This window comes from Mastigoproctus giganteus, chromosome 1 (genome assembly GCF_048544385.1).
Source record: "Mastigoproctus giganteus isolate SK-2022 chromosome 1, ASM4854438v1, whole genome shotgun sequence".
In the NCBI taxonomy this organism is placed as follows: domain Eukaryota; kingdom Metazoa; phylum Arthropoda; class Arachnida; order Uropygi; family Thelyphonidae; genus Mastigoproctus; species Mastigoproctus giganteus.
The window spans coordinates 78,067,514-78,089,693 of NC_143575.1; the positions used below are offsets into that span (position 1 = coordinate 78,067,514).

General features: G+C 37.3%; 1 protein-coding gene across 1 annotated transcript in view; it reads right to left on the reverse strand.

Moving 5' to 3' along the window:
• LOC150090910 (serine/threonine-protein kinase DCLK1-like) overlaps positions 1-22,180 on the reverse strand; it is a 482,386-nt gene that overhangs the window by 211,592 nt on the left and 248,614 nt on the right. Inside the window, exon 12 of the mRNA XM_090377039.1 lies at positions 10,193-10,339. Within this exon, the coding sequence (XP_090233165.1) occupies positions 10,193-10,339 (147 nt within the window). The remainder of the gene's footprint in view (positions 1-10,192; positions 10,340-22,180) is intronic.

Consider the following 22,180-nt stretch of genomic DNA (forward strand, 5'->3'; position numbering starts at 1 on the left):
GAAGTGTGGCATTGGAGGCAAATTGCTGCTATGGATAAAGGGATGGTGGAGTGGGAGAAGACGGAGAGTGGTAATTAACGGACACTGCTCAACGTGGACTAATGTTATTAGTGGAGTTCCTCAGGGTTCAGTGTTGGGTCCATTGTTGTTTTCTGTATTTATAAATGATATTGATGATGGTGTATCAGGCTTAATGTCCAAGTTTGCAGACGATACCAAGGTTGGCAGGGTTGTTAAGGACACTACTGATACTATGCTGCTGCAACAGGATCTGGAAAGGTTGAGCAGATGGGCTGAGAGGTGGCAAATGAAGTTTAACATTGACAAATGTAAAGTACTACATATGGGAAACAGTAACCCCAGATCAAAGTATCAACTCTGTGGTACTACGCTGACAGTGGTAGAGAATGAAAAGGACCTGGGGGTAATTGTGCAGGCAGATATGAAGTTCTCTGAGCAGTGCAGACGAGCTGCAAGAGTAGCTCATGGTGTCTTGTCAATGATATACAGGAATTTTTCTAGCAGGGACAGGGATGTGATTATTCCCTTGTATAAGGCATTGGTCAGGCCACACCTTGAGTACTATATACAGGTCTGGAGGCCTCATTGAAAGAAGGATGTAGAGCTGCTGGAACGAGTACAGAGAAGGGCAACAAGATTAGTGAATGGAACAAAGGGTTGCTCTTACGAAGAAAGGCTTAAGTTTTGCAAATTACACAGCCTGGCGACTAGGCATCGGCGAGGTGATCTGATAGAGGTGTATAAGGCTTTGAATGGCTTGAGCATGCTCAATGCCGATGGGATTCTTCCTCTTGCTCAGAATAATCACCTGAGAGGCCATAAATTCAAATTGAGGAAGGATGGATGTCGGATAGATGTGCGGAAATTTGCCTTTAGCCAGCAGGCAGTTGGTTTGCGGAATAGACTCCCATCGCTTGTTGTTGAAGTTGATAGCCTAAACAAATTTAAGGCTCAGCTGGACAGGTATTTCGAACGAACGGAGGGGTGAAATGGGAGTAGTGGTTGTTTTTTTTTTGGCTGATGCTGAATAAGCTTGCTTTCTTGCATCATATGCCTCTACTAATGCTAATGCTAATGCTAAGAAATACTGTTCAAGGTTTAGGCCTAAATGGATGTCAGATGAATTAATGAGGCTAGTGGCAGAGAAGAAGAAGAATGTATGGGATACATATAACGTATCATGCGACATAGAAGCCTATGGCTGGTATAAATTAGTCTGTAATCAAGTCCCAAAGGAGTTTAGGCAGGCAAAGGCAAAGGATGCAAAGAAAAACAGCAAGGAGTTCTTTACTTATGTAAACTCTAGAAGGAAAGGGATTTATCAGATTTGAACCACTTAACATAGATGGGTTGACTATTGATGATCCTGCTCAGGTAGCTGATAAACTCAATGAGTATTTTGCATTTACATTAACAAGAGGAGTTATTCAATGAGGGGAGTGCTAGAAGTTTATTAAACGCTAACAGGGAGCTAAGTGATTTTGTAATAACTGAGAGCAAAGTGGAGGAGAAATTGTTGAAGTTAAACATAAGGAAGGCACATGGGGTGGATAGGATCTAACCAGTTATATTAAAGGAGGCAACAAAGGAATCAAGCAAACTCTTAGCCATAATAATTATCAGAGCTTCCTTGGACTCAATTAATTATAGACCTGTGAGTTTAACTTCTGTTCCAGGAATATTAATGGAAGCACTGGTTAAAGAAGCACTGCAGGATCATCTTGACAAGAATTCAGTTATAGCTCAGACACAGCATGGTTTTGTTGAGGGAAGGTCTTGCCTGACCAATTTGATCGGATACTATGATGTAGTCACAAAAGATTAGATGCAGGGAATAACTTTGATATTATATATTTGGATCTTAGAAAGGCTTTTGATACTGTTGAACATGGAAGACTGCTGCACAAATTGGAGCAGTTTGGCATTGGTGGCAAATTGTTGCTATGGATAAAGAGATGGCTGAATGGCAGAAGACAGAGAGTGGTAATTAATGGACACTGCTCATCGTGGACTAATGTTATTAGTGGAGTTCCTCAGGGTTCAGTGTTGGGTCCATTATTGTTTTCTGTATTTATAAATGATATTGATGATGGTATATCAAGCTTAATGTCCAAGTTTGCAGACGATACAAAGGTTGGCAAGGTTGTTAAGGACGCTACTGACGCTATGCTGCTGCAACAGGATCTGGAAAGGTTGAGCAGATGGGCTGAGAGGTGGCAAATGAAGTTTAACATTGACAAATGTAAAGTACTACATATGGGAAACAGTAACCCGAGAGCAACGTATCAACTCTCTGGTACTACACTGACAGTGGTAGAGAATGAAAAGGACCTGGGGGTAATGGTGCAGGCAGATATGAAGTTCTCTGAGCAGTGCAGACGGGCTGCAAGAGTAGCTCATGGTGTCTTATCAATGATATACAGGAATTTTTCTATCAGGGATAGGGAGGTGATTATTCCCTTGTATAAGGCAATTGTCAGGCCACATCTTGCGTACTGTATACAGGTCTGGAGGCCTCATTTCAAGAAGGATGTAGAGCTGCTGTAACGAGTACAGAGAAGGGCAACAAGGTTAGTGAACGGAACGAAGGGTTGCTCTTACGAAGAAAGGCTCAAGTTTTGCAAATTACAGTGTCTTCAGACTAGGCACCGGTGAGGTGATCTGATAGAGGTGTACCAAGCCTTGAATGGTTTGAGCATGCTCAATGCTGGTATGATTCTTCCTCTTGCTCAGAATAATCACCTGAGAGGGCATAAATTCAAATTGAGGAAGGACGGATGTAGGATAGATGTGTGGAAATTTGCCTTTAGCCAGTGGGTAGTTGGTTGGTGGAGCAGACTTCCATCCCTTTTAGTGGAAGTTGATAGCCTAAATAAATTTAAGGCTCAGCTGGACAGGTATTTCGAACAAACGGAGGGGTGAAGTGGAAGGGTTTTTTTTTTTTTTTTTTTTTTTTTGGCTGATGCTGCATAAGCTTGCTTTCTTGCATCTATGCCTCTACTAATGCTAATGCTCAGGGGAGGTCCCCTTGGACTGGAGGTGTGCAAATGATTCACCAATTCACAAAGGAGTTCAAGAAGGGGACACAAGTAACTACAGACCACTTAGTTTAACTTGTGTTCCAAGGAAAATAATGGAATCACTGGTTAAAGAAGCACGGCAGGATCATCTAGACAAGACTATAGTAATAGTTAAGACACAGCATGGGTTTGTTAAAGGGAGATCTTGTCTGACCAATTTGTTTGGTTACTATGATGTTGTAACAAAGGAACTGAATGCCAAAAATAATTTTGATATCATATACTTGGATTTCAGGAAAGCTTTTGATAATGTTGCACAAGGATGACTGCTGTACAAATTAGAGAGATATGGCATCAAGGGTAATCTGCTATAATGGATAAAGGGATGGTTGAGTGGGAGACAAACAGAGAGTGGTAATCAATGACACTGCTCTTCGTGAACAAATATTATTAGTGGAGTTCCCCAGGGTTCGGTGTTGGGCCCATTGTTGTTTGGCATATTTATCAATGATATTGATGAAGGTATATCAGGTTTAATGTCCAAGTTTGCAGATGATACAAAGGTTGGCTGGGTTGTTAATGACAGTAATGACGGTATGCTACTCCAACTGGATCTAGATAAGTTGGAAAAATGGGATGAGAAGCGTCAACTGGAGTTTAACATTGACAAATGCAAAGTACTGCATATGGGTAGCAATAACCGAAGAGAAACGTACCAACTGGATGGTACTACACCCAGGGAAGTGGAAAGTGATCGTGCAGCCAAATATGAAGTTTGCTGAGCAGTGCAGATGGGCTGCCAGGGCAGGTCATGGAGTCTTGTCAATGACATATATAGGAATTTTGTTAGCAGGGACAGGGAGGTGATAATCCCGTTATACAAGGCAATGGTCAGGCCACACCTAGAGTACTGTGTACAGGTCTGGAGGCCTCATTTTAGTAAGGATGTAGAGTTGCTAGAACGAGTACAAAGAAGGGCAACAAGATTGGTGAGGGGAACAAAAGGGTGCTCTGACGAAAAAAGGCTTAAGTTCTGCAAATTGCAGCACCTGCGAGGTGATCTGATTGAGGTGTATAAGGCCTTGAATGGGTTGAGCAAGCTGAATCCTGATGGGATTCTTCACCTTGCTCATGCTAAGAACCCGAGGGGGCACAGTTTCAAACTGAGGAAAGATAGTTGTAGAATAGATGTGTGGAAATTTGCCTTTAGCCCGCAGGTAGTTGATTGGTGGAACAGGCTTGCATCTTTTGGTGTGAAAACTAATAGCCTATATAAATTTAAGGCTGAGCTGGACAGGCATTTGGAATGAATGGTAGGATGAAATGGGAGGGGTCTTTTTTTTCGGCTGATGCTGCATAAGCTTGCTTTCTTGCATCGTACGCCTCTACTAATACTAATGCTCTGTGAGATGATTTTGCAATGGAGCAATGAACCAATATCAAATTTTGCTTTAAACTTGTAAAACCTGGAACAGAAATATATGAAATACTAAAAAATTGTTTATGGTGATGAAATGTTAAGTCATACTAGTGTGTCTGAATGGTATAAGCAGTTCAAGGTGTATATGAGAATGTATGCGATTACCCAAGAAGCAAGCATCCATCAATCTCTTGAAATAAGGACAGGGTTCTAAATGGTCGAGAAATTGCTGCAAGAGATTGTCATTTGACCATCAGAATGATGGCTAGTGAATTGGATATGAATAAGGCGGCGAATCATCAAACCCTGAATGAAAATTTAGGGAAACGGAAGGGCTGTGTAAAATTTGTGCTGCACAGCCTCGCGCATGAACAGAGGCAACAAAGGGTGTCATCATGTAAAGCATGTAAAGACTTCAACCAGACTTGTCAAAACAATTCTAATTTCCTCAACTGTAATGTACCTGGAGATGAGTGTTGAGTGTTTCAGTATGACCCAGAGACAAAGCATCAGAATATGCAGTGGATTTCAAAAGACAACGTCCACAGTGGTGAACTGAATAAAAATCATTTTCAAATGTAACTGCTGGAATTGCTTTGCACATTTGTTTAATTTTATCCTTTAACTGTTGAAGCATGGCTGGTTTTCTAGCATACACAAGTAGGAGTAGAGTGGGGTTAATCCGGTGAATGTGAGGGTATTTAAATGAATCCTCATCAGCCTAATCACTAGTCTGCAATATGATTATCAAGATTAGTGCTTACATCATGATGATATTGTGGGAGTGCCCCATCCTACTGGTAATAAACCACTTCAGCTACATAAGTTCATAAATGATGGGCACACTGGATACATTAAGCATATGGACGTATATCTTACCAGTAACCATCCCTTCAAAAAAATACAGTCCAACTATTTCTCTACTTGTAGAGAAATTGTTGGGCAGTTCTGTCAGTTCAGTAGTGTTAGTTCACACTACTGAACTAACTAACACTACTGAACTGACATAATTGGGAATTCACCACTGAGCTTGAACATTGACTCATTCAATCAAACAATCTTGTCCGAACATCTTGTATCCTCATCTACTTTTGCTTTAAACCTGCACAAAATTCAATTCAATGATAAGGATCATATTCATTCAAATCACACAGCAAACTTGGCACAGAAGATTTTCGCTTAGCTCTTTTGAGAACAGGTTGTGCACCTTTCTAAATCTTAATAGCCCTTGAGCCATAAAAACCAAAATCAAAAATCTTTCTAAATTGATTCCAATCTCACAAGTAACTTGCCTTAAGATTTTTATGGTGATTGTGAAAAATCACTGCAACACGATACCATAATTTTCCTCACCTGTTCGTGAGCAGGATCGCCCAGATCTTCACTTGCACAAATCTTGCATATTACCATATATGTCAAATTTATCACAAATTTTTGAAATTGTTCTTTTATAGTGGGGGCGTTTGTGGTAAATTAGCATTTCCACTCTTTGAACTACACGCTCCATATTTTCCATTTTGCATCATGGGTATTATTTCTCTATTTTAACAACTAACACCATCTTTTATCAGCAAAAAAATACTAATCAAAGATTAAAAAAATTAAGTTCAACTATGATTATATGAATAAATGATGAAAATGTATATCCATCTTTTTGAGACACTCTAGACACATAGTTTAGTAAATAGGAAACAGAATATTTAACAATTTATCTGCAACAGTGACCATTATAAACACAAATATACATTCAAAGTAGTGGCATAAACATGACTCATTTAACACAAGTCTGGTTTCATTGGTATGTCTATTATCCTCCCACCAGTGTAAGTTATAAGTCTAAACTAACCTAACCAGTGCATATTTATGTATATTTATTTATATTTATAGGAGGAGATTTAATGGTGACAAAGGTTGTAATGCATGAGTGGTGACGTCATACCTACTGGTGAGAGGATAATAGATGAGTACCATTTCATTTGCCAAACAGAACATTCAACACTATTCCTCAATGCTCAGAGACACATGTACACATGCAGAGAATGGCATAAACATGAGACTCATTTAACACAAGTCTGGTATCTGTTTTGTTCACCAAATAGATGTTCAACATTAGTTGAACATACCTGGTGTATGCTGCCGTATTGCAATTTGTAAATTGCTTACTGTGATGATGGTCGAAAAATTGATGCTTGTTTTATTTTTGGCTGTCAGAATACCATACACTTACAGTTCATTCCTGAGGTCAGACTGTTAACAAGAGCAGAGGATTTGTAATGGGTCAAAAGAAAAGGCTCATTTATGGAGAGCAAAGAACCAAGTCTCCATAATGATAATGCCCCTGGCATATCGTCACATCTAATCAAGGAATATACAACTTGGGCCAGTAAATCAGAATGTCTTATAATGGGGGGTTTTAACTTTCCAGATATTGAATGAAACTTGTGGTTTGGTCATTCACACACCAGCAAGACTTTTGGGAATTTACAGGATGACCATCTTCTACAGTAGCAGCTTTTTAAAGATACAACAAGAGGAAGCAATACCCTTGATCTAATTATCAGCAATGATTCTTCATGCAATAAAAAGACCTTCTGTGTAGCAGTGATCAGAGTGTGCTGATGTGGAATTTACTTAAAGATGTCAACTACTGTCGAGGGAAGGGCTTTTGCTTTTGTAAGGGTGACTACAATGGTCTCAGACAGTTTTTATACAGTAAGACTAACTAATGGTTACCAACAAAAATTTCTAAATGGGAAGCATTCAGGAAAGTAATTGTAGAAGCTAATAGGCTTTTCATAAAAAAGTAAGAAATACCATTCCAAGCTTAGACCTAAATGGATGTCAGATGAACTGTTGAGACTTGAGGCAGAGAAGAAAAATGGATGGGATGCATATAAATTATCAATTAATACAGAAGCGTATGGTAGATATAAACTAGTCTGTAATCAAGTCACAAAGAAGGTTAGGCAAGCTACGGCAGATTAGAAGAGGTCACTAGCAAATAATGCCAAGAGAAGCAGCAAGACTTCTTTACTTATTTTAACAGCAGAAGCAAGGGGTTGGATCAAATTAGTACACTTAGTGGCCACGGTTTCACCGTTGACGATCCTGCTCAAGTTGCTGAAAAACTGAATAGGTATTCTGTATTTATATTCAAACATGAGGAGTCCTTTAAGGAGGGGAATGCCACACTTCATCAAAATCTAACAGGAGACTAATGATTTTGTGATAACTGAGAGGAAAGTGGAAGAAAAACTGTTGAAACCTAACATAAAAAAGGCATCTGGGGTGGATGGGATCTATACAATTATATTAAGAGAAGCAGCAAAGGAGGTAAGCAAACCCTCAGCCATATTTATGAGAGCATCCTTGGATTCAGGAGGGCCTCTGTGGACTGGAAATGTACAAATGTATTCCTAATTCATAAAGGAGGATCAAAAGGTGACATAAATAATTACAGATCTGTAAGCATAAATTCTGTTCCAAGGAAATAATGAAGTCTCTACTTAAAAAAAGTAATGCAGGACCATCTAGACAGGAATGCAATTACACTGGAATCATAGCACGGATATGTTAAGGTGAGATCTTGTCTGACCAATCTGATTGGATATTATGATGTAGTAACAAAAGAACTGGATGCAAAAGATAATTTTGGCATCGTATACTTGGATTTCAGGAACGCTTTTGTTACTGTTGCACATAAAAGACTGCTGTAAAAATTGGAGCAGTATGGTATTAAGGGAAAATTGCTGCTATGGATAAAGGGATGGTTGAGTGGGAGAAGACAGAGTAGCTACTAATGGACACTGCTCTTCACAGACTAATGTTATTAGTGGGGTCTCCAAGGTTCAGTGCTGGGCCCATTGTGTTTTCTATATTTATTAATCCTAGGGATGGAAGTATATCAGGCTAAATATCTACGTTTGCAGATGATACAAGGGTTGGCAAGGTGATTAATGGCAGTAATCAGGGTAAGGTACTGCAATAAGATCTAAAAAGAATTAGGCACACCGGCTGAGAAATGACAGTTGAAGTCTAATGTTCACAAATGCAAGATACTACATATGGATAGCTGTTACCCCAGATTAACGTACCAACTCTGTGCTACTACACTCAGGGTAGTGGAAAACGAAAAAGACCTACATTCTTCTCAAAATGAGGCCTCCAGACCTGCATACAGGTCTGGAGGCCTCATTTTGAGAAGAATATAGAGCTGCTGGAACAGACACAGAAAAGCGAAATGAGATCGGTGAAGGGAACAAAATGGGGGGGGGGTATACTGTGCAGTCAGATTTGAAGTGATTATCCCATTGTATGAAGAAATGGATAGGCCATATCTTGAGTAATGCATACATGTCTGGAGGCCTCATTTTGAGAAGAATGTAGAGCTGCTGGAACAGACACAGAAAAGGGAAATGAGATTGGTGAAGGGAACAAAAGGTTGGCCTTACAAGATGCTTCAACTCTGCAAATTTCAGAGCATAGAGACTAAGCATCTGTGAGATGACCTGATTGAGGGGTTTAAGTCTTTGATTGGATTAGGCAAGCCCAATGCTGATGGCATACTTCCTCTTGCTCAGACTACACACGTGAGGAGGCAGAAATTCAAACTAAGGAAGGACAGTTGCAGGATAGATGCCAACAGGTGGTTGATTGTTGGAACAAACTTCCATCTATTGTTTCGGATGTGGGCAGTTCGAATAAATTCAAGCAAGAAGTACACAAATTATTGGAATGGATGGGCAAGTAATGTGAGAAGGGATTTTTTTTTTTTTTTTTTGGGTGATGCTATATAAACTTGCTCTCTTGTATCATATGCCACTACAACTACTACTACTACTAATAATAATAATATTAATAATATCTGGCAAACACAGAGTACTCATCCTTCCAAATCCCTTACTCATCAGATCCAGTTCCTGAAACTTCTCTCTTCACAGATATGAAAGTAATGAAGGTTTAATGTTTCGAGTCAGTGGAGAAGGTACACAGTGCTATGATGAACACCCTCAAGAAATAACACAGAATGGTTTTCAGAGCTCCTGTGTTCTTTACCTGATATAAATAATAAACAATTTTTTCTTTAAATGTAAAATCAGTGTTCTCCTTACATCAAACTGTTTCTGAAACAATGAATTACTGGATAGAAAATTTAAGAAGTTTACGTGCCCATTGAGGGTTGGGGAATGTGCTGTGAAACTGATTGTTAGTAATCAATGTTGGGTATGCATCATGAAAAAATTCATGATACATGAAGAATCTTTCAGATTGTAATATGTGATGCCATGTTTTTTTTTTCCCTAAGGGAAAATACATTTCATAACCCAAAGCTAATATAAACCATAACTTCTTGTCCACCTCTCCTTTACTCATGCTTCTTACCATCATAGGAAGCAAGTTTAAAACTATCCTGATTTTCTTGAATAGACTGTCTACTATTATTATTACTAACTTAAATAATGCTGTTTTATCTGCTCATTACTTTCACTAATCTATAATGAATAGTTACCTTGAATAACTTAACCTTCTAAATATTAAATTAAACATGCTCCAATTTACACTGTTTTTACAAAATTTTAAGTGTATGATTTGATGGTGAAAAGCTCATAAACTAAGGTAAATTCCCAAAAAATTAGCATGTAAAATACTGTATAAAAACAAAACAAAACAGGAGATAACTGAAACCCAAAATAAGCATTGTTGAAATTAGTTTATAAATTAAGATACTTACTAATAAGTTTTCAGGCTTGATATCTCTGTGAACGATGTTCTGATTATGTAAATACCTCAGAGCACTAGCCAAATTATATACCATTCTGCTGGCATCTTTTTCTGTATATTTTGTAGCTGATGCAATAGCATCAAATAAATCACCATCCTGAAATCATGCATCACCATGGATAAATGAATTAATATTTCTCAAAGCAATATAAAGTAAAGAATTTGTTGAAATAGCCATAACAATGTCAAATTAATACATTTATGCAATTATAAATGAGGCATTCATTCTGAACAATTCAAATATACAATGAGCTTTTCATCTAAAGCAGCTTACTTAGCAGTCTTATGAGATTGTTTGAAAATACAAATACAGTAGACTCTCGATTTTCCGGGATAGATGGTAAAAAAAAAAAATTCCTGGATAACTGATTTCCCAGTTAATCCAAAAATACGGTAAGTCCCCGACATATGTAAGAGATACATTCCAAGACTTCTTACATAAGTCGAGTTTTACGTAACTCGGGAATGACTAATAAAATATTGCTACTATATCCCTGATATGCCAAAATTAAAAAAACCACATAATATCCTCAGAAGACCGAAGAAAAATAGTTATATATTTTTAATTAGTTCAATTAAAAACTTTATCTGGGGACAGTGGTGAAGTAGCCAGATTGGCACATAAGAAAAGAAAACCTAAAAGGAACTAAAAAACACATGCTATTGTACTGTAAAAACTGATATGCATTTCGTAGCCTTGGTTATTATAGCTGACCTTCGTTGGTGCCAATCGCTTCACTGCTTCTCGTATTCTTTCTCCTTTATTGTGTTCACCATTGCCACTAACAAATCTGAATTCTGCGCCATACTTGTTAATGTTTGACCATTTTCATACATCCTTATTATTTAATTTTCTGATCCAACTTGATCACTTTCCTTTTCTTGATAGATTTACCAGTACTGCTGTCACTTAATCTCTTAGTCAGCACCATGAAAACAGTGAAAAGTAAATTTTCTGAAAAGAACTTCACACGGTTAAGGTGAAAACTCACTATTATCACCCCCATGTGAGCTCACATTTTACTAAAACACATCACTGCCATAAAACATTAACAACAATTTGCACTTTTCGGGTTATTGGGCTTTTCTGCTAGTGCATCTAATTATAAATGGGTAGTAAACTCGATCTTATTGCATTTGCGATAATACCAATAACTGGAATTCTGTGGGTTTTTACATTACGGTATTATGGTGAAATGTGTCCCCTTCACTGAAGTCTTCAGTGATATAAAAATATATATAAATAACGTAACGCAAGTCCGAAGTTACGTAAGTCGGGGACTTACTGTGTCAAAAAATGTTCAGCAACCTACGTAAAAAGTATAGCGATAGATGAAAAATGAAAAAACTTACCACGCAATACTCGCGTGTCCAATACGCGAGTAGTGCGTATTTGGACAAACTTTTGAATAATTTCAAGTTTTTGTTTAATTGAAAGCACAACTCTTGCATTTGCCCATCATTTTCGTGATTTCTCAAAAAAAAAAAAAAGTTACTATATAAAATAAAAAATTCCTGACATAAATAACGTGCTTTTGCAGTGCGATGGAATACAACAATCGACATGACACATTAAAACAAACCAAACATTTGGGTGTTTTTTTTTTGTTTTTTTTTTTTTTTTTCGTGGCAGGTTTCAAAGACAGCAGGAGTTGCAAGATAATAAACACACTAATCTCCCAATGACGACTTATAATGCCACTTCTTCTCGCTTATTTACGACTTGCAAAACATCGGTTTATACCTATTCTCGTTATTACTTCAATTTTATGATTTCAGGTTGTGTTTTTTTTTTTTTTAATTTGGCATCTTGAAGTATCCCGGTTAATCCAATCCAGGTAAATCGAGAGTCTGCTGTATAAATTATTATAAAAAATTATGAAACCATTTTAAGGAAAAAATAATAAAAATTTTCGCTTCACTGAACTTTCTAGATTCCAGAAACAAAAGAAAATGATACTGGATATTTTCAGAATAATTCATTTCATAATAATTTATATTTATGATTTTCAAATTTTAGAATAAGACATCACTGTTTTCTTTTCTATATACACACATATAAGGCACGTGATATTAGACAGTTCTAAGAGAGCACACAGTTTTGTAAGAGTTTCTAGCTCATGTGATATTCAAAGTTAGTCTGTGTACTTTAATTTTTTTTTCTAAAATTGTGAAAACTATCTAAAATAAAGGCTGATAAGCAAAAACTAAAATATAACAAAACCTCACTAATTTGGACTTATAATTCAGAATGCTTCAGTTATATCTATTTTTTTATGCAGAAAGAAGATTTGGCTTAATTAATATTTAATGATACAATTCAAAAAATTTACATAATGGTTTCACAATCAATGTACAAAGAAGTAACTGTTCAGAATATAAAAAAAAAATTAAATACGAATGAAAAACTGAAAAGTACTGTTGCATTGTAAATAATGGACCTGCAATATAAGGAGTACAGGTTCATTACTTACAATGCACCTGTACACCAGTCTGTTTAAATTTCAAGTAATTTCAAATGTTTTTTTTTTTTTTTTTTTTACATCCCAATACCACAGCCCACATACAACCTATAAATCAGTCAGTCATTCTCAATTGTGACCATTTATACCTACAGAAATAATTGAAGTGTATGAGTGCATGCACGTGTGAAGTGTATGTGTGTGCATAGACATGCAGTGGCATAACTAAGAATTTTGGTTCCTATCATAAAAAATATCACTTTTGATTTTCATTAATTAACTAAATTATTTAATAAACATTAATATTATATTTATAATTTAATGTTGTTTTAATTTATTATAATATTAATGAAATTATTAGTATAATAATACTGTTATTACTGGTCAATGGGACATGAAAGTCAGGCTTTTTCTACATCAGCCAAATTTTTTTTTAAAAACCCTAATCCTTGTGTTTTCCATTTCTGATCCAACCTGGCCTACGAATTTCCCAAAGCTAATGGCCTAAACTACCAACTTAATAAAGTGACTTAATAAATCACTTTAATAAGTTGTTAAAGTGGCTAACTACTCACTGACTAAATCAACACTTTTTACAATAATTCATTCTATACCACTTTTAATTTTAATTTGTGCCTCCTTGTTCAAGAATCATTAACATGTGTATATGAAAATTTTGCCTTCACCCAAATGCGCAAATACTTGTTGTTGTTTGGTTTTTAGGAGCATTAGCAACTAAGGCCATATTGCTCCGGGATATGCGGTGGTCATTCCCTGACCTTTCCGCATCCTCCGTATTTGGTGGTGATAGGCTCGAACCCCGGTCTAATCAAGAAGCGTGTGCTACGCACTGCTGCTCCTTCCCACCTGGCTACGGAGTTGCCTGCGCAAATAATATTCCTCCTTAAAGCCTCATGAAATTTAGTGGCTACAGAATTTGCTAAACCAAATTCTGTAGCCATTGAAGCTGCATAGAAAACTTCATATCTACCTGCATCTTAACCCCAGACCCATTTTAACTTTTCCCAATTTTAATTTAGCCTCTCCAAGTTTGAGTAAAAAGTTACTTGTATTTGGGATTGTTATTTCCCAAGTGTAAAAGTTACATTTTGCAACATTAAAACATAGTTGCCATTTATGTGACCATTCCTAAAGCCTATCCAAGTCACCCAAAAGGAGCCCTGCTTAACACTGGCATTTAGCCAATCTCCCAATCCTCAGCTCATCTGAATATTTCACATTCCAACCTGTATCCTTTTAAAAGACAGAAACAAAAGAAATCTAATCCTAGCTCATTCTGACAGTAACCATTGATTATAATTATTTGGCTCCTGCTACATAGCCATCTTGTAATAGATCCAAGAATCTTTTTCACAATCTCAGTATTTGCCAGCTTATATAGCAAACACTCACCTGGAATTAAGTCAAAAGCTATTCTAAAGGCCAAAAGAGTCATCGATGCAAACACTGCAGGGATATTGGACACATGGTGAAAATATCCCTCCAATGTTTAGCCAATAAAAGATAAGGAATTTAAGTATGGTGAGTGCGATGTGTACAAAAATGATAGACAGGATAGGAGCGGGAGGAAATAAAAGTTATGCTCTTCATTAAGAAGCATATAGAATCTAAGACTAACATTTCAGCCAGTTGAAGCAGATAGCCAGGTTAACATAAGCACTTGTAAAACAAAAATGTAAGTGGGAGTAAGTTATAGGTCAAATGACTGCAATATGCATAAGAAACAGCTATACATACAAACGGAGTATGCCAGCAAATCAGAATTTCTTATGATGAGAGATTATGACTTCCCAGATACTGCCTAGAATATGCAAGTAGATGACTAACACAGTAGCAGAGCATTTTTTTGGATGTACTGGATGAGTGCTTTCTACACCAGCATGTTAGAGGACAAAAAAGAGAAAACAATACTCTTGATCTGATTATCAACAATTAATCTTCATGAGATAAAGAATCACCTGATAAAGGATCATTAGGTGGCAGTAATCATAATATACTGATATGGGATTTACTTAAAGATAAAACTATTGCCAATGATAAAGAGAAAGGTATTGTTCTCAAAAAGGTGAATGCAATGGACTTAAATTTATTTCAGGAGAGCAACTGATAATGTTAACAACTGTGAATCCTAAATAGGAAGCATTCACAGAAATAATCATAGGAGCTACTGAGCTTTTGACACCAAGGGATATTGTTCAAAGTTTAGACCTAAATGGAAAACAGATGAACTGACAATGTAGTAATGTTATTAATAGAGAAGAAAAATGCATGTGATGATTATAAAATATCAAGGGATATTGAAAACTACATTAAGCATAAGCTAGACTGCAATCATGCCAGTAGGGGAAGATAAAACAGGCATATTGTGAAGACATCTTTAGCTAAGAATACAATTAAAAGCAGCAAAGAATTCTAAGCTTTTGGTAACACTAGAAAAAAAAGGAATGAACCACACTGGCTCGCTATATATGAATGGTGTAACTAACAATGATCCTGTTTAGACTGCTGACAAACTGAATAAATATTTTCAATCTATTCACACTAAAGGAATAGGAATACCAGAAGGGCACAAAGTTATAAAAAGGAGCTAAATGATTTTGAGAAAGCTGGGGGGAAAAAAGTGGAAGACAAACTGTTGAAGCTGAAAGTAAATATAACACAAAGAGGAGTAAGGAAATCTTTGGCCATGAAAGCAGCATTAGATTGGGGGGAGGTCCCTATGGATTGGAAATGTGCAAATATCTCTCTTATTCAAAATAGGGTGGGGAGGCAGAGAGAGAGAGAGAATCAAAGAGTGAAGTGAGTAATTACAGACCTGTAAGTCTGACTTTTGTTCTTGGGAAAATAATGGAACAGTAGTTAAAGAAGTGATGCAGGATAATCTTCACAGGAATATGGTTATACAAAATAACAGCATGAATTTGTTAAGGGGTGATCTTGCTCTGACCAATCCTTATTAGCTGCTGGGGCACAGTAACAAAGGAACTGGATCCAAAAATAATGCAACATCATATACTTAGATTCCAGTAAAAACTGCTATACAAACTGGAGCAGTGTAGCACTGGAGGAAGTTACTGCTATGGATAAAGTGATAGTGATAGTCAAGGGGCAGAAAACAGATAGTAGTTATAAATGGGCTCTTCTCTTCTGGGATTAATGTTATTACTGGAGTCTCTTAGGATTCAGTGCTGTACCCTTTTACCCTTGCAATATTTATAAATAATATTGATTAAGGTATGTCAAGCTCTGTCTAAGTTTCTAGATGATACAAATGTCAGCAGGTAGTTAATGACAGGAAACAAAGCATATTTCTACAAGACCTAGAAAAATTGGACAGATTGGCTGAGAAATGGCAACTAAGGTTTAATGCTGAAAAATGAAGATACTTTATACGGGGTATCAGTAGTGACACACTTACGGTGGTGAAGAACAAAAGACTTAGGGGTGATTGTACTGTCTGACATAAAGTTCTCTGAGCAGTGCAAATGGAACTATAATGCTTCATGGTGTTATGCCAATAATATACAAGAAATTTGTCAGCAGAAACAAGGATATGATTTTCCCATTGTATAAGTATATATACATATGTGGTTAGGCCACAAGATCTTGGGTAAATGCAGACAGGTGTGGAAGCCTCATTTCAAGAAGGATCTGTTGGAACAGGTGCATGAGCAACCAGATTAGTTAAGTACACAAATGGCTACTCATACCGTAAAACACTTCAGTTGCACAAATTGCAAAACTTGGAGACTATGCATCTGTGAGGAAACCTGTATGAAGCACTTAAGGCTTTACAATGGACTGAGCATATTAAATGCGCATAGAATACATATTCTTTCTAAGAAATCACACGTAAGGGAAGGCATATATTTAAATTGATTAAGGAAGATTGTAAGATAGATGTGAAAACATTTCCCAGCAATGACTGAATTTCAGAACAAACTTCCATCTGGTGTCATGGAATTGGATAATCTGAATAAAGTTAAAGAAAAATAATCAGACAAATTATTAGAGGGAATTGAAAAGTGAGTGCATATTATTTGGCATTATTCATCAGAATATCACTGAAATTTATTTCAAAGAGATCATTATTTGTATTACTGTTTAGAATCAAAAGAGCAAAGCAGCCCAATATGTCCTATTATTATAATCTTAAATTAAAAGAAGAAACCTCATACCTTTTTAACAGGACTGTGAATCTTTCAACACTCAATCGTGGATGAATGTATTATTATATGAACTTTTCAAATAAATCAAATTAAAAATAGTTACTAATTAAAATTATCATGCATTCAATTCTCATACCATACCAAGTGCACCAAGAGGAGTCACGAACAGCCGGCGGCCACCATTCCCCACAAAAACCAACCAACACACTACCACATGAGAATTGAAAAACAATTGTTGCAAAAAAAAAGCTTAAAACGACAACACAAATACTCATCAATTTACAAACAATTTAAATTTTAAAAACCATTTACTTCTTTTAAGTGACCAACTTATTCAGATTTTCCGTGTTCACAAGAATTACAAAACAATATGCAAATGATATTCTCCTTGTTATATAAAAAAAAAAAAAATTTGGATTTTCCATGTTCTTTAGAACACAGAAAATCCAAATAAGTTGGTCACTTAAAAGAAGTAAAATGTTTTTAAAGTTTAAATTGTCTGTAAATTTATGAATATTTGTGTCGTGGTTTTAAGATTTTTTTGTGACAATTGTTTTTCAATTCTTATGGTAGCGTGCGATATTGGTTGGTTTTTATGGGGGTTGGTGCACACCGACTGTCCATTACTTTTTTGGTGCAATTGGTATAATATGAGAATTTAATGCTTGTTATTTGTTATTCCTATTTGGTTTTTAGGAGCATTAGCAACTAAGGCCATATTGCTCTGGGGATATGCGGTGGTCATTCCCTGACCTTTGCACATCCTCCGTATTTGGTGATGACGGGCTCGAACCCCGGTCTAATCAAGAAGTGTGTGCTACGCACTGCTGCTCCTTCCCACACGGCTACGGAGACACCGGAATTCAATGCATGATGATTTTAATTAGTAACTATTTTTAATTGATTTACTTAAGTTCCACCTTATTTATTTATTTACCATTTCTTTATGTCCCATCCACCTTTTCTTACTATTGAATATACCATGAATTGTCAAACTAATAGAGTAAAGTTTATCTGTGAAAAGATATAAACCTCCCAAACACTTCCTAATTCATTTCACAAATATATGTGGTCTCAAATCTAATCTAAACGATGTCCATTTCCACTTGCAGTCTGCCAAACCCCATGAACTTTTTCTGACAGAATCTCAGTTACCGGGTTAATTTAACTACTGCTCCTCTCAGTTGCTCAAATTATTCACTGTATGATTCCTTTCGCCACAAAGGTGGTACTCGTGCACATGTCCGTTCCGATATTCCCTGTCAGAGACTTGGTAATTTGGAATCTCCTCTTTTCGATCTTCTCTGACTTAAAATTTTTCTACCTCGTTGTGTCAAATTCATCAGTTGTCTCTACCTTTCTCCCAACTCCACTAATCACTTGGAGCTCTTACTCTTCCTCTCTTTACAACTTGACTTTCTCCAATCCAAATTTCCTAACAGTGAGGTAATTTTCCATGGTGATTTTAATGTTCACAACTCCACCTGGCTTCCGTTTTCTAGTCACACCGACCCAGCTGGTCGAGATGCTGAGGCTTTTGCAATTACTAATGACCTTGCACAGATTGTTCATTTACCTACAAGAATACCGGACAATCCTAACCATACAGCCAAACGCTTGATCTTTTTCTCACAAACAACCCTTCAAAGTATACGGTCAAAGTGAAAGGTCCTTGAGGCACCTCAGATCGCAACTTGGTGATTGTCTCTTCTCCAATGGAGCCTTTATCTCATGGCTATTCTCAACCTCGTATTGTGTGGCATTACAAGAATGCAAAACGGGATGACCTGTGAGATTTCTTTTCTTCTTTTCCATGGTCTGATTACTGTTTTAAAACTTCTGATGTCAACGTGTCGGTGAAATTATTCTTGCAGGAATGAAATCCTTTATCCCACACTCCACTTTAAAATCTCGTCCTTTATCTAAACCTTGGTTTTCCAATAAATGTGCTAAGGCTGTTAAAGAGAAGAACATTGCATATCGTAATTGGCTTGTTTCTAATTCTTCAGTTTCATTTTCTGCCTACACCAAAGGTGGCAACAATTGTAAAGCAGTTATTAATCAGTCCAAACTAGAGTTTTAACAGGCTAAGAGTAGAAAACTTGCTTCTTGCCCTAATGGTAGCCGAGCATTCTGGTCTCTTGCCAAAGCTATTGGCCGCAACTTTTGCCCATCTCTGCTCACACCTCTGTCCAAATCAGATGGTTCTGTTGTCACTTCAGCCAAGCATAAAGCTGACCTGCTAGCATCCCATTTTTCTTCCAACTCATGTATTAATGATATTGGTAAAGCACATACCACCATTCCCAACCCGCTCAATTCAATGCCTCCTGTGGTCTTCCGTCAAAAGGATATCAGAAGGATTTTGATGAATCTTGATGCTAAGAAAGATCCAGGTCACAATGGAATTTCTCCACTTGTTCTCAAAACCTGCGCTCCTGAACTTACTCCTATTCTTTGTCGCCTTTTTTCACTTTCTTATTCCAAAGGTGTTTTTCCTTCTACTTGGAAATTTGCTCACATGCAGCCAGTTCCTAAAAAGGGTGACAAATCCCTCCAATCCAATTATCGTCCCATTGCAATTACTTCTACTCTTTCTAAAGTAATGGAGAGATCAGTTAACCGCCAACTCAAACTACCTAGAAATCTTCCATCTGATCAATGATCGCCAGTATGGATTTCGTCAGCGTCGATCCACTGTTGATATTCTCAGTTATGTTACCCATTTATGGACTAATTCAATGGAAAAAATTTGGAGAAACACAAGTAGTTGCTCTTGACATCTAAAAGGCTTTTGATCATGATTGGCATAAAGATCTTCTAAACAAGCTTCCATCTTATGGTTTGCCAACTGTTTTTTGTAATTGGTTATCCAGTTTTCTCTCTGACCGCTCACTGAAGGTGATGGTAGATGGCTCTCTGTCTTCTAACTTCTCCCCTGATGCCGGTGTCCCCCAAGGTTCAGTTCTTTCCTCCACTCTTTTCCTCTTGTATATTAATGACCTTCTTCCATTGACTCGAAATCCTATCTATAGTTTTCCTGATGAATGCACATTGAATTCCACTTTCCATTTTGAGAAACCTTGCCCTGCTCAATCAGCTTCAACTTCTCGAAAAGCTGTTACCAATTCCTTAAATGCCGATCTCCAGGTAATTCTCCAGTGGGGCAAAGACAACTTAGTTGATTCCAATCCTTCAAAACTCAGTCTTGTCATATCTCGCAAAAAGGATTCTTCTGCTCCTATGCTTATCTTTGGTGACACTCCGATTTCTGGGCAAAATGATATATCTCTTTTGGGGATTACCCTGACTTCTAATCTCTCTTGGCACAAGCACATTACAAATATTGCTTCCTCTGCATCTAAAAAACTTGGTTTTCTCTTTCGTTCTTGGTGTTACGTTTCTTCCAAACAGCTGTTCAACTCTGTACAAATCACATCCACCCTACCATGGAATACTGTTCCCACATCTGGGGTGGTGCCCCCAAAACCTCTCTCGGGCTTCTTGATTCCGTTCAGAAGAGGGCAGTTAGGTTAATTAATGATTCATCTTTAACAGAGTCTCTCCACTCTCTGTCTCATAGACGTACTGTTTCTGCTGCAAGCCTCTTCTACAGATATTTCCATGGTCACTGTTCTTCTGAATTGGCTTTTATAATTCCCGCTCGCTCTTTCAAAACAGTCCGAACACGTGCCACCACCAGCCAACATCCATTTACTGTGCAACTTCAAACTCACAGAACCAACTCTTCGTCTTCCTCGTTTATTCATTCAACTGCCGTTTTCTCGAACAACCTTCCTTCATATGTATTTCCTGAAAATTACAGTCTACGGAAGTTCAAGTCCAATGTCAACAAATATCTTCTTTCGTCTTCTCAACCTCCACCGTACTAAGTACTACCAATTCCTTAAATGCCGATCTTAGTACAATACGTATCGGCATTTAAGGAATTGGTAGCAGATTTCCGAGAAGTTGAAGCTGATTCAGCAGAAAAGGTTTCTCAAAATGGAAAGTGGAATGCAATGTGCTATCATCATCAAAACTATGGATAGGATTTCCAGTAAATGGAAGAAGGTCATTAATATATAAGAGGAAAAGAATGGGGGAAAGAACTAAACCTTGGGGGACAACGGCATTAGTGGAGAAGTTAGAAGACAGAGAGCCATCTACCCTCACCCACAGTGAGCGATCAGAGAGAAAATTGGATAACGAATTACTAAAAACAGTTGGCAAACCATAAGATGGAAGCTTGTTTAGAAGACCTTTATGCCAAACACGATCAAAAGCCTTTGAGATGTCAAGGGCAACTACTTGCGTTTCACCGAACCTTTCCATTGAATTAGTCCATAAATGGGTAACATAAGCCAGAATATCATCCGTACTGGCGATCGTTGATCAGATGGAAGGTTTCTCGGTAGTTTAAGACTTGGCGGTTAATTGATTTCTCCATTACTTTAGAAAGAGTAGAAGTAATTGCAATGGGACGATAATTGGATGGGAGAGATTTATTACCCTTTTTCGGAACTGGCTGGATATGAGCAAATTTCCAAGCAGAAGGAAAAACACCTTTGGAATAAGAAAGTGAAAAAAGGCGGCAAAGAATAGGAGTAAGTTAAGGAGCACAGGTTTTGAGAACAAGGGGAGAAATACCATCGGGACCTGGAGCTTTCTTAGCATCAAGATTCTTCAAAATTCTTCTGACATCCATTTGACGGAAGACCACAGGGGGCATTGAATGAAGCGTATTTGGAATGGTGGGAGGTGTTTTACCAAGATCATTAATACATGAGTTGGAAGAAAAATGGGATGCTAGCAGGTCAGCTTTATCCTTGGCTGAAGTGACAACAGAACCATCTGGTTTGAACAGAGGTGGGAGCAGAGATGGGCAAAAGTTGCAGCCAACAGCTTTGGCAAGAGTTTTCCACTCTTAGCCTGTTCAAACTCTAGTTTTAAACAGGCTAAGTTTGGACTGATTAATAACTGTTTAACAATTGTTGCGAGCTTTGGTGTACACAGAAAATGAAACTGAAGAATTAGAAACGAGCCAATTATGATATGCTACATTCTTCTCTTGAACAGCTTAGCACATTTATTGGAAAACCAAGGTTTGTTTAAAGGTCAAGATTTTAAAGTGGAGTGTGGGATAAAGGATTCCATTCCTGCAAGAATAATTTCACTGACACGATCTGAGCAAACGTTGACATCAGAAGTTTTGAAACAGTAATCCGAGCAGGTAAAAGAAGAAAAGAAGTCTCGCAGGTCATCCCACTTTGCATTCTTGTAATG